The sequence below is a fragment of the Aythya ferina genome, assembly GCF_964211825.1.
Source record: "Aythya ferina genome assembly, chromosome: 4".
Lineage (NCBI taxonomy): Eukaryota > Metazoa > Chordata > Aves > Anseriformes > Anatidae > Aythya > Aythya ferina.
The window spans coordinates 53585634-53605197 of record NC_140300.1 but is presented as its reverse complement, the minus strand read 5'-3'; the positions used below and the strand labels follow the sequence as shown (position 1 = coordinate 53605197).

The 19564-nt window shown below is 33.3% G+C and overlaps 1 protein-coding gene across 4 annotated transcripts in view; it reads right to left on the bottom strand.

Annotated features, from left to right (window-relative positions):
• WDR17 (WD repeat domain 17) overlaps positions 1–19564 on the bottom strand; it is a 49970-nt gene that overhangs the window by 8367 nt on the left and 22039 nt on the right. For all 4 annotated transcript variants that reach the window (XM_084517451.1, XM_084517448.1, XM_084517449.1 and 1 more), the window contains 15 exons: positions 18350–18518; positions 16427–16518; positions 15259–15341; positions 14467–14553; positions 11864–12028; positions 11210–11412; positions 10952–11101; positions 10733–10863; positions 8809–8934; positions 6833–6988; positions 6486–6550; positions 5966–6098; positions 4401–4492; positions 3376–3475; positions 2177–2316 (listed from right to left, as the gene is read on the bottom strand). In XM_084517451.1, coding sequence (XP_084373577.1) covers positions 2177–2316; positions 3376–3475; positions 4401–4492; positions 5966–6098; positions 6486–6550; positions 6833–6988; positions 8809–8934; positions 10733–10863; positions 10952–11101; positions 11210–11412; positions 11864–12028; positions 14467–14553; positions 15259–15341; positions 16427–16518; positions 18350–18518 — 1892 coding nt within the window. The remainder of the gene's footprint in view (positions 1–2176; positions 2317–3375; positions 3476–4400; positions 4493–5965; positions 6099–6485; positions 6551–6832; positions 6989–8808; positions 8935–10732; positions 10864–10951; positions 11102–11209; positions 11413–11863; positions 12029–14466; positions 14554–15258; positions 15342–16426; positions 16519–18349; positions 18519–19564) is intronic.

The window sequence follows — 19564 nt, the reverse complement described above, 5'->3', positions numbered from 1 at the left end:
CAGAAAGGCCCTTTCAGAATATAGTATATTTCAAAATTTTTGACTATTTTCAAGATCAGTTAGTCACATGTACTCAACTTCAAATGTAGTAATTTTTTAAGTGACTAGAAACTGCTCAGCTGAAAACTGAAATCAAATGTTTATTACAAAAAAAAAACCAACAAACACAGAGCAAACCTCATATAATGGCTTCAAACTGTGTTATGTGGAATGTTTTTTTAAGAATTGGATTGTAAAAAAAATGACAATTAGCCCCAAGAACAAAATAAGGTGTCTGAGTCAGGATATGCAGAATTCAGTGTTTCAAGTGAAATGCCACTAGCCTAAATAGCAGAAGGAAGTTCATTTTAGCAGTATTTAGGCACTAAACACACATAAAATGAAAATGGCCTTATTAAGTTCACTCATTTTTCCCAAATGCCCACTTTTTTTTTCCAAAGGTTGCAGACTTGGATTGGTTAGGAAGGGTATGCATCTTTGATTTTGACTTTTTTTGTTTGGATTTTATATTTTAGAGCTTTTCTAGAAAAACATTCCATCAATAATTAATTTCATTAGCAATTGGCCTTCTGGTATTCCCTGAGGAATTAATTAAGTTAATTAACACAATTGTTTCTCGGCAATGAAATGCTTTTGATTGGTGGATTTCCCTAAGCATAATAATCAATATAAAGAAAAAGCAAGGCCTTCAACGAATAGCCCAGATGCCCTCGAACTTCAGCTTCACCATTCATCATCTTATGCATGCAGATGACTAAATACTTATACTACTATGCTGTTAGCATCTCTTTATTACAAAATATAGATCTCTGATCTTTTCTACAGAATGGAAGAATACGCTGTAATGGCTGCAAATCAGAATCAAGGATTGCATGGTATAGCTGTAACAGATATTCTGTATAGCATATGGAACACACTGATAAATCCAGATGTATACTTGGGCAACATACACCAGACTAGTTTAAAATTTTATTATGTGTACCTTTATAGACTGGAATGTAGACATGCCATAGGCTTGCAGAAATTTTATATACATACTTACATGTAAAGGCTGTACTTTTACTAGTGTTTCTTATAGCACCGAGATCAAAACAAGTTTTAACTATGGAACTGGATATACACATCAATTGTGAAATACCCTTTAATAGGAAGGTGAAAAACAATCTTCACAATGAATGCAAGGAGAACAGAGAAACAGCTTCAGAGACTTTAGAAGATGCAGATGGAGTTGATGGAACAACTCTGTTAGACTTGGTGCAATGTGGACATGCTGAATCATTACGAATCCAAAGTAGCAAGACATCCATTTCTTATTATATCCTTTTCTGCATTGCTTCTTTTTCTAGGCTAAATGCTCTGTAGAAATGAGTTCCACTATATTTCTCTCAGGCTACCCCCAGATGCTTGAGCAAATACCAACTTCAGCAGCAAAACTGAGTCTTGATTACAGTATCTGTTTAAACACATGTTGTTTACTGAATGTCAGTTCTGAAACACTGTACAGCTTCCAAATATATCTTAGCAAGATTTTCTGTTTCACTGGTGGACAACAAACAGACACAAACTGTACCCTTCAAAGTAAAACAACCATGAGGAAGAAGAGAAAGTTTAGCAGAGGGATGAAGTTTCCCCTACGTGCAACAGAGAAATTAACAGTAAGTGAATTAAACAGTAAACCTGTTTCATCTTTAGATCTTGTCAGCTGTCCTGTATATCCAATACAGATGTAAAATAATACATCAGTCTCTCAGGGTTTTATATTGTAAAGCAGGTATTTAAAATCACTTTGCAAATCCTACCTGAACTTCTGTGCTTATTAACTTTATAATTCAATTCTAGCCTCACTTTGTCTGAAGCAGTCATTTTTACTGAGTACAGACTAGGACTTGCTATGTTAGTTATTGCCCAAGTACGTACCTAGCTTTTTCAGCACATTTTGTACTCCAAATGACAAGGACTCTTCTCTCCCTTACAATGCATACATAATGTATTTTGAGAATAAAGTGGAACACTTGCATTCTCCATGCTTCATAAGTTTAATTTTTACTCAAGCAGACATCTATCTACCCATAGTGGTCTGACATATATATAAGTATCAGAATGAGAAACACCTTAATTGTTTTGTCAGGGGAAAAAAAAAGAAAGAAATCATCTTTGGATTAAAAAAAGTTCTTACCATGTTGTTACTGTCATACACTTTCTTGCTAGTAATTCTAGGGCATAATGTGTTGCTTGCGCTGCATTTTCTCCTAAGACAGTACCCACACTGATTGCCAACTCCAGTTCATTTCCACGAATCAGGTTTGCCATCGCAAGCTTGCTCAATGAAAAAGTTATATCATTAAGGGACACAAGCATTTTTGTGGATTCACTGCATTGAGCATATGACATTCATCCATGAAACTGCCTTTTACAGGACAAAATAAGCATTAATTAAAGGAACTTTCATATAAAATTTGGGCCTCTTGAATGAGACCATCACGTACCATGTGTACTAGTTTTCAAATAACCAAATAGATTTCCTTTAGCAGAAACTTCCTTTATTGAGAGATTAAACGTCATACATAACAAGCATGACAGTGTTTCCTTTTAGTCCTAGGTAAGGACGGTAGTATTCAGAGTACATATTTCCCCCTCTTTTGATTAAATGGGGAATATAAAAAACAGGAATGACTTTCCTGTTCATATTTTCTTTGGGTAACTGAAGTATCTGATAGGGATAATAGCATATTAAACAGTAAGAGACTATACAAAACTTGAAACGTGTCTGTTTTGAAATACAGGCATTAACTGATTGCTTTCTCTCAACAACATATTAAGATGGAATTTTACTCATTTGGGGGGACAGAGAAGGAAGAACGTATTGGGCCCACAACAACAAATTCCAGTGGAAAGTCCATGAGGAAAAGAAATAATATGTAAAACTACAAACAAAAAAAATAATGTTCCTCACACATCAGCCATATTTTTGGGCTGATTTTTTTTCCCTATTTACTTCATTTATATTGCAAATTTGATGGACATTACATTCATTGTAGTACAACAAAGTTTTAATTCTGAGTAGGTCTTTTTAGTCAGCATAAACAGTAAACAATAATACTTATGTATATATATAAGGTACTTATGTACCGCATATTTTCTGATATAAAAAGTACTTTATTTACTAAAATTCAATTAAACAACAACATATGTTCTGTGCATGAGAGAAACCTTGTTTTAAATTCAATCATGGGAGTTCTGCCACTAACTTCAATACTGTAAGGATCAATATAAATAAATACAGAGCAAATAAGTTTAGTTAGTAGAATTTAGAATGTGGCACATATTTGAAAAAACTGTCAATATGTAAAGATGTAATAAGAAAGTCAATGTTACCTCTATATTTTCAACAGCCAGATGGCAACATGCTGCAAGCACCGCATGGCCATCTTGGAAATACCATTCTGCCAATTCTTTACTGACTTTTTGAAGAAGCCTGCAGTAACAAAACATGAATTCAGCAAGATCGCTTTAAGGTTGCAGTTGTTTGGTTCTGTATTTAGATACAAGTCACATTTGTTTATGTACCCTAAAATTTTTATATTTGACTTACATATAAGGACACCACACACAGTCAAAAATGTAGCTGGTTTGAGCTGAATCCACCTATGTTGGTACACATTCAGGTGGGTCAGTTTCACAAAATCCACACCAGCATTGAAATGTCTCTTCAGACTGAGGGAAGAGAGATCAACTGTTTGGATATTTATTCTGTACCTGGGAACACTGCATAAATATCACTCCAACTACTCAAAAACTGTGCATGTAAATGAAGTAGCTACACAGGCTCCAAACTGTTTTTGTTACTATACATACAGCATGACAACGCGATTTAAGTTTTTAAGTGTTGTTCTAAACAAGGAGAGATGTGTGGCTTCTTTGTCAGCACACACAAAGAAAATATGTCTATTAGTGTAAATTTTAGAAACTTCACTGATGAAAACCAGTGAAGCCTTCAGATGAAGATGCATAAAACACAGGGTCTTACAGATACTAAGTCTTACTCTACACTTCTCAAAAGTTCTAACGTAAAAAAACTAAAAATCTAAAAATATTTAAGTGCATAGGAATAGCGCAGCTCCTTAAAGATCAAGAAAAAAAAAGATACTTATACGATACCTATATAATATTTATATAATACATATGACAAATGCAACTAGAAAGGGCAAGTGGTGAAATTATACACTGTAGAATCAGTTAGTTGAAACTGTCTCCCTATTAACTAAATACTAGAAGATGTAATATTTTGTTGTCAAATTCTACATTGCTGTTGCCAAATTAAACCACTAAGGTTTATGTTTTTTGATGACATTATATACTGCACCAAAATGAAGCTTTAGTTATAAATTAGAAAAGCTTACTCATTATAATCATCTGTATTGTTTAAATCAGAATGTGAAGATCCAGTTGTTGTGGAGAGTGGTGACATTTGTATATTTCCCTCACAAGCTGCCTAGAAGTGAATAAAATGAGAGATTCATTAATGTGCCAATCAAAACTGACATTAAATGTTATTTTCAAAGATAAATTTGAGATCTGTAAAAATTCTAAAGCCCAGTTATAACAAAGGAAACGTTTAGACCAACAAACCTATACATAGCTAAATCTTAGCCTGTTTTTATGTAGCCATACAAGAAATTCTACAGAAGCAAGAGACCTCTTCCTCCCTACGCCTTGCATTCTTCCAATTTTTCAATAAACTTCAAATGGACAGTGAAGATTGCAAGCTTGATTTTTACTCTCCTAGGAAAAAGTGGCTTAGAGTGGAGGATGAACTGCATGGCCACATAGCCAATCCATTCAATCTGGAAAGTTTATATAGTGGCATAAAACAAACCTCTTTTGTTTCTTGAAATACATTATTTCTAATGTTAAGTGAAAAAAGATCAGTGTGGCTTAAAATGAAATTCTTTCATGCCCTTTAAGGTGCAGCTTGTATAATGCCATTAAAATTCAAGGCTCAGTTAAAATGGTAATTAAGTCCTGGCATTTTATTGCTTAACATTATCTGATTAAACATTCGAGACACAGACTACTCTGTTAATTGTAATAAAAGCAAACCCTGTAATGCCTGTCTTCCAAAAATTAAGTGAAGATATTTTTAAAGTGTTAAAGTGCTTTGAGGTTCACAATTTATAACTTGTTAAATTTAACAAGATACAGATAGACAGTTTCTAAGGGACCAATTCTCGTGCATTATTATTCAAGTTCCCAGGTATGAGCCAATTAAACACTTGAGAACAGGTAGGCATGAGAAAACGTGCCAGGTACATATCTTGACAGTTTATTTAACAAGCTGTACTAAGCAGACAAAGAAAAATAATAAAAAATAATAAAATGACAGGGAGAAAGAGTGAAACAAAATATCAGTCTTGCATGTTTTGTGCACCCTTTAACTTGTGCTTACATTAGAAAGCAGAAGGGACATGTCCCTCTTGGTAATAGGTTACACTATTTTTTTTTTGCATTCATTTAAAAGTTAGAATCATAGATAGAATCATTGTTGATTTCCTATATTGATTTCTACTGTAATTGAATGGTTTTGCCTGAAGATTCTAGAAGAAGCAGTATACTCAAGACCTTCGTAGAAATGCAAGTGAAATCCTACATGCCTTAAAAGTTAAGGGCAGTTCCGACTGATAAAATCAAGTTAATTTTTTACGTTAACCAAAAACTATATCAGCTCTCATTATAGTTGTTTGACTGCAATTCAGAAGAATCAGACTTAAAATCTGTAAGCATGAGATACCTTCTTACAATTTCTGAGTAAAAACTGGCCAATAAAGAATGAAAGTGAAGAGTAGGGTTTCATTATTTAGCCATTTTGCAAATGTGAACAGAGCTAGCCTTTTAAATATGCTTGTCATCTTCAGAATAGAAATGAATACATAAATGCTATTGCATACACTGGTATATGTAATAATACCTGCACAACAAGCAGAGCCTCTTTAAGCTGGCCTCTTGAAGTAAAGAAAGAAACTAGTTTCTTTACATCTCCAATAGCTATACAGTATGGGATGACATCATCATTTTCTTCCTGAATCAACTGATCAGCTCTCCTAATTAAACAAATGAATAAACAAACAAGAAAGATCTACATATGAAATTGTTCATCAAACTTTATGGTACAGGTGTTAGATGAAGTTCAAGTTCACTGAAACATCTACTTTACCAGATCTCAGAAGACTTCCAAGTTGTAAGGATACTGCTCTCTACCGCATAATAACTTTCCAGTCAAACTTGTAATTTATGTTTAACATTTTAACTTGATTTACATACCCCCAATCACTGTTGAAATCCCTGACAGTTCCAGCCCAAACCTTACTGAACAAAACATAACATCACTATAATCTTGTCAGAGAACCCAAGTACTACTGGTATCTTTCCTACTTATGTCATTTTATGAACAGAATTTACAATTCAGCACTGTATTTTTATCACTTTACCTTTGCATTAACTTCCTCCAGTATTTCATCGATACACCAGGTGCAACTGAGAGAGCTTTGTCCCACTAGAAGAAAGCAGGAATACATTCTACATATCTGAGCAGTTTATTTTGGGAAAGAGCTGTATTTTTAATTATATTTCATGTTTCTTCCATTACAATAAATTCATCAAAAGGTTTAAAATATTAATTAGCTATTTATTAGTCTGTGTATGTTAAAAACAATATATCTGAATCAATTATTTCTGGATTTATTATCCCTTTTGTTCCTATACAAGCTTTGCTTGGGTAGCTGGTTTTCATAAACTTTTGTATTTTATTGTTTTCAATAATGGTCTGATATTTTACCTCTCCAAGCTCTACCATCAGTTCACAATATCGCTGAATTTGTCCTAATCTTAAATGTATTTCTGCAGCTTCTTTAAGCCTTTCCTCTTTGCTTGGTGCACCGATACCACCTCCAAACTTGGACATTTTTACTGTTGTCAGCTCTTGTGCTTTGGACTGATAAAAAAAAAATTAAAGAGTACAACAGTTGGTTTTCTGTGATGAAAACAAGTTTTCTTAATGAATTTTAATCAAGCATTACAATAAAATATAAAAGCTATAAGAAAGAATCCTTTAGAGAAAATACTAATTCTAAGAGATTACAGTAAAATGACAGTGAACTACTTATATCATTATAACAACTGTTAGTATTTTGATGCACATATACATTTTCCTTATCTTCCTTTCATCTTTTACATACTTTCATTTCATTCTCAAACATTTTCACATATGCAACACTAAGCCACCCAGTTGTCCATCATAAAAATCTCAGTATTTTTGAAAATATTTATGAATGGAGCTGCAAATTAAATTCCAGCATAGAGCTGGAAATGACTTATTACTCTTATAATAATTCCAAATAAAGAAATAATAATTTCTGCTAAGAAAGGCAAAGCATCTTTTTTGTTTGTTTGTTTGTTTTCTTTTTAAACAAACAACATTACTTTCTTATTTGGCAGCTTTATCTTCTGTGTCATTTTTATGTTAAAATTTCCAATAAATCAATAAATCAACTTTGGTTGCTAGAAATAGAAAAACAAAAGAAAAGCAAAAAAAAACAAAAAACAAAAAGCACACTTGCTCTAGGTCTCTACTTCCTCATGAAATGTCTAGTTGCTGCAATGTCATTACCCAGTTTCCTAACAAAAAAAAGATATTTGCAGATATACAGAGGATGTCAGCACTATCTTATCTCTACCTTCTCCTATAGGGCTTAAGCAGGATTCCAAATCGACAAAAAGGTAACAAAATGCTTTTAATTGATGGGACCATTTAACCACAGATCAAGCAGCATTTACTGCTGTTATTCTGACTCACCTGTTACAAGTTCACAACATCGGTTACATGGATAAGAGATTGCTTACACTGCAGGGATCAAGAATGAATTTCTTCTTCATAGGCTAGCTGGCTGAGATAAATGTTTTTTTTTTATTTATTTTTTTATTTTTTTTTGTCTCTTTCATAGTATTAGCAAAGTAATTGCTATAATTATAGTCAATATCACCAGTAGAAAATTTCCATCACTTCAGTCATTCTTTAAGAGTCTAGTAAGTTATGCAAAAGAGACAACCTACGACAACAAACATCAGGTAATACCTGGCAGGTATTTATTCCTAAGGGGGAATAAATACCTGAGGGGACAGTTAAACATGTTCTAATCCATACCACTAGATTGCTTTCCTCTATTTCCTCTATTTCCAGTCATTAGAGCATAGGATTGATTAGTTTCTCTGAGAAGTCCCTGAAAGAACCACATAGCCCCATATTCTGTACAAATTGTACATCTGGTTGCATATTCAACACATGCAACTACAAATAATTCTGTGGCCTGGTTCTGGAATTTCACAATCGAGTCACTCTTCAGCTGTGTATTTCTATTAATGACAGGTTCTTTCTTTTCCACTCCTCCTTCCAGAGAGTCACAGAGCATATTTGCGTATCTCTGCTGCCTCTCCTCCATTTTCAGACATGAATTCCTGCCCCTGCATCTGAACACAACTACAAACTTTTGTGTTTATACAAAGAATTTAATTTCACTGAATACAGAAGTACTCTATATGTAGCCTAGCATTTTAACACTGAGTATGTATGAAGTCAAACAGACTCACCTAGATGCCATTGTTCTAACAGATTAATATTGCACAGAGAACTGATAATGCACAAATATCTTCAGGCACGAGATAAGTTCTAATCCTTTTGTAAAGCATCAAGTGCTAATTTTAAAGAGTGAAATACTGAGTGTATTATTAACCAGGTAATGTTTACTACTCACTTACCATTCTAAATCTAATGAGATGTTTCATATGCATAATTCCTTTGCAGTAGTTTTGTGGAAGCAGACTATCATCCTGTCCTTTTATTACAGCAACTAAATCCCACAAATTTTTGCTGCCTCCTGGAGGCTAGAATTGTTAGGGAAAAAAATAAAGTTGAATTACAATAATGTTCAAGAGAAATTAAACTTGTAAAGACCTTGAAAATACTTCTCAGTCAATTCCAAGAAATGTAATTTCAGACCATTTTAATATTAGAAGCTTTACCATGAAGACATGACAGTTCAAGACACTACAACCTCTTTGTTTTTCTCAAAGACTTAAAGATACACTAGGATTCATGAATTCACGTTCTTGCTTATGTGTGGCCACAGCTGAGAGCTCATCATTAGAGCTCTCTCTTGTGCTCCCAGATGTTTACTAGCTATGTGGTGGTTACTGCAGGCATAAAACAACATTCAGCTGCTGGAGTGCAAGACCTACCCAAACAGTTGTTTACTCTCTTTTGTAGTTGTTTACCCTCTTTTGAAGTAATGGGTGAGGTAAAGAAACAACTTCAAGTCTCAGCTGCCACAATTCAGTTTACAACACTAAAATCTTAAAATAGATACATATAACAGTATACACACAAAATTTTGCAGGTCCTCAAGGCAAATTTTTTGTCGTTGAAATTTTAAGCATTCATATAGGTCTAATATTTGAATATTCCCCTCTGTAAAACAAGGATGATGGCTTAACATTCAATGAAGTCTAGAAGTGAATGAGTCATTAAAAGGATGAAAAGAAAAAATATTAAAACTTTGACCTGAAGGAGCTTTTTAAAGAATAACAGGATACATGTTTAGAGGCCCAGTCATCTCTGAACTGGTAAAAAGCAGAGGAATGTACTAGAAAAAAATAAATCACTATTCTCTTTTCAATTTTCCTTTTTCAATCCATGAAAGCTGTCATTTGACTCACAATAGTGTAAGCATAACACTTAGCTTCTGGACTCTAAAAAGCACTGCACAGAGATGATCAAAAAAGTTTGTTGTTAGAAAATTCTAATATTCCATAATAGCTTTACTCAAGAATTAATACAGGACATCCAAATGTGTAACTTCTGTAAAACAAAGAATTGCATTAAAAATATTTTTAATAAAAGTCAGGAAATTTCAGGATTTGTAATTGAGGAAAAGTGTTTCAACATTTTTGCATTATACCTTAAACTTTAGCCAGAAATCAAAACATATATTTGTTTGAACATACTGAAAATATTTTGTATTTTTTGTTTGATCTTTGTAGATAGAGCATTCACTTAAATAACAATTGTCTGACACAAACTGTAATTTCTAGGACATTTCTGCCCTTTTTCTACATCAATTTCAGCTCCCATGTAGGTAAGCACTCACAGGTATCTAGTAGTTTATAATTTTAACTGAACTGCACAAAAAGGCTGTAATGATTTATGGGAAATGTTACTGTGCAGTGGAGCAAAATCACTAGACGGATACTGGGGCATGAGTGATCCACATCTCCCAACAGTTCAAGCACAGACACTCAGGTAGTTCAAACCTCATCCAGAATGGAGGTGTTCCTTTAATGGATTAAAATAAAAAAGTCCAATGTAGTTTCATAAAATGTATTTTTTTCATTTTCTTCAAAGGAAGATTCTAATTAAAGCAAACTATTCCTATGACAAATTAAGCTATCCCACCTATCTTCCTTTATGAAAGTTTGATGTTCACAAGTGACAATTCAGTCATGGATGCTTTTACAAGCAGAATTGTTAAGAGAGCTGATTTCTGTGTATTTTTGAACTTCCTTTAAGAGAGAAAATGGTAGAGGAGAAAGCAACTTTTGTTTTAGAGATTAACTTCAGAAGAGTGCGTAGAGAACACTGACAACCTTAACCTGACTGACATCCTTAAGTTTGTAGAATACTTACTGAAAAACATTCTGAAAACCATCTTAGTTTCTTTCCTCGAGGATTTCCTGTCAGTTTTTCCACTTCTTGCTTAATATCCCTGGAAACTTTACCACACAGCAAAGGAGGAGCACCAGATTCCACAGCACGATCTAACAAACACAAAGATTTAGACTTTTTTTTTCCTTAAGTATAGTAACATACAGAAAATTAAAAAAACTGTACATGCAATTTACTTACCTATATTACCAATAACCTCATCCCAACATCTATCTGCTAAGATATTTATTTGTATAGGATTTACAAGAGGTGTCAATGACCAGAGTCTCACAGTGGAGTCCCGAGAGCAAGAAGCCATAGTAAATGGACGACTAGGATGACATGTTAATCCTAGTAGAGAGAGCATTTAAAAATATAGTCAAATAATTAAGTTTATCTAAAAGCCAGTTTGATTAAAATTTATTTTAATACAGAAATAAAACATATTTAAAATATTACCATACACATCTGCACCATGATCATAAACTGTGTCCAAACACGTTCCATCTCTTGTGTCCCAGACTCGAATTGTATAGTCCCAACTGCCAGATATTAGAAGGTAAGGAATTTCAGGATTCCACATCAGTCCCCGTACTGGAGCTGTATGTCCACTAAGAATATTTATACAAGCATCCTGTGTATAATCCCATATTCGAACAGTGCTGAAAAAGGATACAAAAGATTTATGTCCATCAAAAGATTTATGTCCACCTATCTGAAATAAGACTGTCTCCAGCCAGCATTTCAAACTTCAGAATATTTATTTCTAGGAATATTTATTTTCAAATAATTCCTCTTTCAAGACCAAAGCTTGCACCTGTATCTTTAAATGCAGAATAAGCATGTAGTATCATCCTTGCCTCACTCCTGTTGTTAACAAGCATCAGGCACTTTCTGCTCTTGGGAAAGCATTTGGAAAAATGCATTGATACAGCAGTTGTGACAAATTTAGATAATTATTCTGCTGCCAAAACACTGTGTTAAACTAACAGAAGAGCAACATTTAATTTGACAAAAACAGAGATTTGTACTATTATTCACAGAGTTTTTTAAGGTGCCAGAAACAGTGCAACTAAAGATCTTAAATTTTCCTAATAGTTCAGATATACACACCCATCATCAGAGCCACTGCAGAGGATTCCTTCTCTCAGAGGAGACCATCGTACATGAAACACCTTTGCAGTATGCCCTGTAAAAACTTTCAGTGGCTGATCAGAGCTGGTTGCCAAGTAATAAACACGAACATTTTTATCCTCACAACCAGTAGCTATCATATCTCTGCAAAATAAAACAGGAAAATCAGTCCCTGGAATCATGAAAAGTATTTTCAAGGGTTTTGAGTTTAGAAGTAAATATGATGCATATTTTACAATTTACTTTTAAAGTATCTTATTTTGCTCCTACTTTATGATGTCACTACTGATAAGCGTATTTCAGATTAAATCAGGAAAAAAAAAAGACAAAGACCAAGATCCATTAGTTACAATAGGGAATAGTATTTGCACTACAGTCTGACCAAGCATTTCTGAAAATAGTATACTCTATTCAGAACTCAGCACAGAAGTATTAGTAGATTGAACTACCATATAACTGGTTTTGACAACAAATTCTCATGTTGGTATTAGCAATTATCTGCACAATATTGCAGTTGCCTCCTAAATATTCAGCTTAGCAGTCACTAAAAGGAAGCCAATCTAACGTCTCCCTTTCCTGCTATTGAATATCTGCTCTTTTCCATGCCTCGATGGCCAGCACGTGTAAGTCAGCTTTCAGCTACCAAATTCCCCTGCAATGCTTCTCCCTTAACACAAACTTGAGTTCAAATCCTGGTGTAAAAATTTATATTAAAAATTCAACACAAAATTGTCCGTACCTGCATGAAAACTAGACAGTCTGAAGACAATTATTTCTGTTGCTAGGATTAGTATTAGAAAAAAAAAAAAAGCATTCCTATTATTAGATACACTGAAACCTCAGTTTGCTGCTTAATCTCTTGTATGACAAGTACAACTCAATTTTATAACTCAGAAATCATTTGACAACTGTATTCCTTGCATTTTCGTGTATTTATCTAAGAAAAGAAGTGTGTTCTTGTCACACTCAAATGACATATTCTAAATTAACTCTTAAACTTCTTGTAATCCTTTGGTTAGTCTATGCAATGACATCTGTATTTGTTTTTACATACAGTTTTTTATCACGTACTGCATGTTTTTATAATTTACTGAAATACACAGAGAAAAGCACAAGTAATGAAAAACATTGACCCTCACAGACTGTAACTATCTTAACACATAGCTTTCTACAATTCCCATGAAGTATGGGTGAGTGAAACAAGTAGTCGAGGAGGGTGAGTCCTAAAACAGATGTTTTTTTCCTCTTCTCTTTTGAAACTTTATAGACACTATCGGAACGAACTATGTATTAGGAAACTCACCAAGAAACAAGTTGACAAAACTGAAAATTCAGAAGAGATGTAGAGAACAGCATGACTACTTTGTCATCGGAAGTAATTGAAAAAATCACTAAACAAAAGCCAAATAGTAGAATGTGGAGTATTCTCAAACAATTCTTTGAAAAAATATTTAAATAAGCCTTATATTGATAGATTCAGTTTTTCAAATATTATTTTTTGTTACTCAGGAAGAATGCTGCAACGTATTTTCAGTGTTTCTTTTTATCAATTTATAAGATTACATAATGTACAAACATTTAAAATTATAGTGTGTTACTTCAAGTTACGTTTTGATTCATCTTCAGGGAGTTGATTTCAAATTAAGTATATAATGTAATAACTGAAGAGCTGTAATATGGCTCTTATTCAGCTACACATTTATCAACTATTGCCAAAGTGTAGAGGCATACTGGGTTCCTTCTGATGACATTATGTGTGGTATTATTAATATTATTAATAATATTAATGTGGAATTTTTTACTTCGAAGAATTGCAACTTATCTAGACATAAATTTTCTTATAGCTACTTACGGATATTTATCACTATCAAAGTGTTCTCAGAATTGGACAACCAGCAATAATTAGACATGTATTAAAACCATATTAAATTTCTTACATTAAGCTTCAGTTCTGAGAAGGATCTAACAGCATATTTCTAATCTGTAATTCTGTTTAGTACAGGTTGCCAGAACTAGAAGTACTTATTTTGCATTGTTATGTTTTTGGTAGAAATAAATATCACCTGAGGGACTGAAACTTACTGTCTCAGGCACAATATCATTGACATAATCACATTCATTTCAGGGTTGAAGTTGGTATCTCTTTGTAACATGCAGTGCCTTAGTGGATGTCCAGGGTGTTCAAAAGTAGCTTAAGAGATCCCCATGCCTTATTTCATTGCAGTTTATGTATCTCCCAAACCTTACAAAGTGGTTATCTCATACCTGTTCATATAGGTTTGCCATTATATGGAATTAAAACCAGAGATGTTTTCTTCCTGATAGTACAAAGATAACCTTTTTAGAAGTTAAATAGACTGTCTTACACAAAAAAATAGAATACCGGACAATGAACACTACTGGAAATGAACACTACTGGAAATGCAGAGCTACTACAGACATCCTACTGTGAAACAGAAACAATTTCTGTGCTCTAATATAACAGTAAGTATCATATTCTAAAATCAATAACTTTGTGTTACTTTATAGCATTAATCCAATTAAATACTACGTATCAATTATTAGGGTTAATTTTTACTCACTTGTTGTTTTGACTCCAATCACAGCCAAACACTGCAGCTGGATGTTTGTACTTGTGAAGAACCTTGCCATCAATGGTTCGAATAATACTGAAACCAATTACAACAGAATATTAGGAGGAAAAAAGCTACCATTCTGAGTAGGCTATCCAAAACTCAAGTTTGATTATACACAAATAAGCCAAATAGCAGTAAATTAAAAAACAAAACAAACAAACAAAAAAAGCAAAACAAAAAAACAGCATACAGAAAGAATTTAAAGAATGTGGGCAGAAAAGGAAAAAAAAGGTTTGAAAATGTACTGAAAAAATATACACAACAATGTTCTTGCTTGACATTTGATCATTTTTGCAAATAAACTATTATCCTCCTCTAGTAATACAATCGTAACTTTTAGTTTGCTCTGCAATAGTGATTTCTAGTCCTTGAAATAACAAACTTTAAAAAAAACAACAAAACAAAACAATGAAGACAAGAGGGATAGCTTTTTGATAAGTGTCCTCTATGCCTACAGGTAAGAAACCTAGAAGAATATTCTTGGCTAAGTAGAAATCAGTAATCGGTTTCAGTATCAAAGTGAAACTACTCCTTTTGGATACAATTCCTTTATTTTTTCTTAAAATCATGAAAAATATAGCCTAACAATACAGGAGATTTATATACACCAAATTTTGGCCAGTGAGAACGGTTTTAAAATTAATCACCGATGGTGCTGCCAAAGTTCACTGACTTGAGATGTACATTTGATGTTTTATTTTTTTTTAATTTATTTTTTTTTCTTCCAGTAACACTCACCAAAATCCATCACCGCTGCAGGTTGCTATTCTTTTGGAATCTTTATGACTCCAGGCAATGCAGAAGATTCCATTCTTTCCATGCTTCAAAAAATGCAAAATACCTATCAATAAGAAATAATTCACCCCTTTTTCTCTTATCTATTGACTCATCTGCTTTATTTTGTTCTCCTATGGGTTTCAGCCCATTTCTCCCAGAAAACTGGGACTGAGGACAGAGGGACAGAGACAGTAAAACTGTCCTACTCTCCAGGAACCAAGAGACAAAGAATGAGCAACTCATATGAATCTGAAGCCTGAATAAAGGTTAGCTGCTTGTTCTAATAATGACATTAGTAGGAATGAATAATTGTGGTATGTGAAAACTTAACTGGGGTATGCATCAGGACCAGTGTTTGAGAACAGATGTTTAGTAGCACATGTTCCAATGTTCTACATGTTAAAACTTGAGAACTTCTAAATGTTTTTGTTGTTGTTGTTCATTTGCTTGCTTTATTTTATTAAAAAAGGTTTTTCTCCATATCGGTGTTCTTAAAGAGCAGCCCTTTCCTCCAATGCAGATATTGCCACAGTTAACAATGTCTGTCTAACATAATATTAGAATATATATACTGAGAATATACAAAATAGTACAGAATACTACATTATTAAATAGCTCTTTATGCCACTAACTAGTTATGGTACCACTTCAGGACTTGTAAAAGCCTGCATATATTACAGGTAATACAAGGCAAGATTGTAAATAAACCATACTGCCTAGTGTGCTGCAAAATGCAGCTTCTTGGTCTAGACTTCAGGGAATTAAATTTTTTTGGGGGGGCTTACATTTTAAAATATGGAACGTCAATTCACCATTTTATGCTTTGACGTTTGTATGTCCATACACATTTAAGAAAAAATTGTCTTTGCTTTTCCTATGTATCGCTACAGAAACAATTTTAAAATAATGGAGACCTTCTGGTGCTTCACCATTCTCAGGTCACAAATCTACTCCTAGGAAGTAAGAAAAACTTCACCTGCCTCAGAGATAAACTGGCACCCATATCAATCTTTCTACACATTTTTGTTATATCGTCTTTTAAGAACACGTGACAGATCATCATTTATTGGCACTAGAAGGAATGACTAACTTATATGCAATAGACAAAAGAGAAGCAGGCTCATCATACCTCACTGAATCGGGTTATCACTTTGCCTCTTGGGACATCCCAGATGAAGCCACCATTTCTGGATGTTGCACCTGCTATGCAGTTCAGATCTCCTTTAAAAAAAGACATTTATAAGCTCTCATAAAAAAAAAATATTAAGTCATCAATGCACATAAACAGCAGTTTTTCCATGCTTTAAGGCCAGTATTTGATATTAAGTCGCAAATAACAGTTTCAGCAAAAGCCTGACCTATGTTTCTGCATTCCTATTTTGAAAAAAGGGCAAACCAGAAGTTGAATAGTTGCAAAAGTATTGTCAATACCTGCTGAAAGCTTTGCAACTAAGGTGACAAAAAAGTCATGTCCATTATGCATACGACTGAAACTGAAAAACATATACAGTCTCAATATTTCAAGTTTGAAGTAAAGCATTTGCTTTTAAAGTTCCATATATACTAAAGACAAATCAGGGAGAATGCTACAGGTCACATAACTTGGGCCTAATCCAACAGCCACTGGCTCTTCCCCACCCCAGTGATCATCTATCTAGCTGTAATTTTGCTAAACAACCCTATGACACAGGTAAGTTTCCACTGTTGTTTTATACTGTACTTCATATACTCATACTGTACTTCAGAGGCAAAAAAGGCAATCCATACAGGAGGAGTCTAGAAAGCTGTTTAGAACATACATACATAAGAGATTCAGATAGGAGAAAGGGGAAAAAAAAAAAAAAGAGGTATCACCATGTTTAAAGGTCTTATGAGACCAAATCCAAATGGTGGCATGCATTGGATTGTATTTTAGGAATGAAGAAATATGATGGTACAAGGTGGAGAGGAAATTGCTGGGAGTATGGGATGTGAAAGAAACAAGAAAAGTTTTGTCTGGAGTGGGCAAAAATGAAGTGTAAGGAGAACAAGTTAAGAGCAAAAGTTTAAGGACATACTTTCAATTGGCTTAAGTTTACTTTTTTAATAATTTAGAATACAAAAACACCCCCATTCTTCCCCTCACCATCATGAACAAACTATTCTCTTAATGCAAGATACTGAATTTAAACTGAATTTAAATTTTGGAACAAAACAACAAAAAAGATGTAAAAACATATGTAATATTGTCATAATTTCCATGTAGCACAAAAAATTATCTGTGAAGAGGAACATGGTGTAAGATTTTTTTTGTCTCTCTTTTTTTTTTTTTTTTTTTTAAGTGTCATCTCATTTCACTTATACAGACAGCATTAAGCTTCCCACTAGAATCATAGGAGAGCAAAGCACTGAGCTGAATTAAGAATTAAAAAAGCAAACAACTGTATCTGCTGTCCAAATAATTAAATCACAAGAAAGTTTTCTTATCATCAACTACTGACATCAGTAACTTTATCAGAAATGTACTTTCAGGTTCATCTAAATGGATTGCAAAACAGTTCTAACAAGAAAATTTCCTACCAACTTCAGTGGCTTCTCTAAGGAAGAGTAGACACTTTGTGGAAAAGCTACTCCCTATCCCAAAAATAATAATGAAAAAAAAATAGAAAAGTAAAAGTGGAGCTCTTCAGTGATTAGAATACTACCTGAAGAAGGATGAGATTGAACTGAACACATATATTCCAGTTTTTCAGCATAAAATAGAATTTAAATTCCTTTAATCATTTGCCTACTGTGCATAGGAAGCCTCATCATCTCTAATGCAGTGCTAGAAAAACTTTGCAGAGCTTTGTTCCTCTAGTCTCAGTATGAAAGGCAGAGATCAGTCCTTATAATGGTGAGCTTCAACGAGTTCTGAAGCACTAGTTTTTACAAGTTTTACAGATATTACTTCAGTTATGTTTATAAACTTTTAAGACAACCTCCTACCTAAAACTAATACTTTTATAACACAAATTGCTGCAAGTCAATGCTAATTCAAAGAACATTTAGACTTAAAGTAAAATATTCTTACCTGGAGCCCAAGAAATGGAATAAATAACCCCCTCATTACCAGGAGATGTGTAAACTGCTGTTAAAGTATTTATATCCCAAACTTTTATTGTGCCATCAAATGAAGCTGTAGCAAGAAGATCAGGGTTATCAGGTTTGAATTTGCAATCAAAGATGGTCTCAACATGTCCCTTAAATGAAACAAATATTGAATCCATTTTTATTACTTTTTTTTTTCTTCCAGAAGTCCAACTCTAGAACAAACTCTAAAATAAACCATATTATAATCTATATGTTATGGCTAATCAGTCAAAATTAAAAGACATAAAATAGCTTGGACTATAACACTCCTTCCCTTCATAGATCTTTATTAAAAACAGAAACATTCTGCCTTAAAACAACAAGGTGATGGAATGCCAGGGATGCATTAGCATTGCCCGTTGAAAATGAGTTGCTAAGAATATCACTAAAAAAAAACACTAGACAAAAACAAGAAAAAATAAATTGTAAAACAGAAATAATTTTGTTCTTCAGGTATAAACTGACTGAAATAATAAAGCTCTGTATTTTGATTATATTTGAAAAAAATGTACTAGTATTAGGGCAAATTTTCTGTATTCTAAAACAGACTGTTCTATTGAAATTTAAACTTCAATCATTCAGAAGTTTTGCATCTCAACTGCTTGTTTTCTCAGACATGGTCCTCGTTAAACTTGACATACGCATGAAAAATAGATAATATAAAAAATGTTAAGCCTCAGGTTCTTTACAGAAAAAATCTATTAAAAATTAACATGGAACACTAACCTCTATTCAAACACCTACTGGAGTACACCTGAAAATTACTGGCATTTTTCAGTGCAAAGGGAGTAGGGAAAGAGGAAAAGAGAGAAATCGTCAAAAATAACCAACAGACCAGTGAAGATGCTTACCTAATATGTGATAAATTCAGTTTTGAATTTCTGCTTTAAAAAAAAAAAAAAATTTGGTCTTTGTCATTTTAAACTGAGGGACCTCACCACTTGAGTGGCTTTTATTTTTTCTCAGATTTGACTAGAACCTTAATTCTGGATTATAGAAAGCCATTTAGGTAATATTTCAGTGGAGATGATGAAATTAAACTAAAATTTTAGCTAAAAGAAATAAAACAAAAGCAAAACAACCACCACCACCATAACACCCTTAAATCTTTACTGGCTAACAACAAATTTAGTCTCTTTTTTAATGATAAAACTTG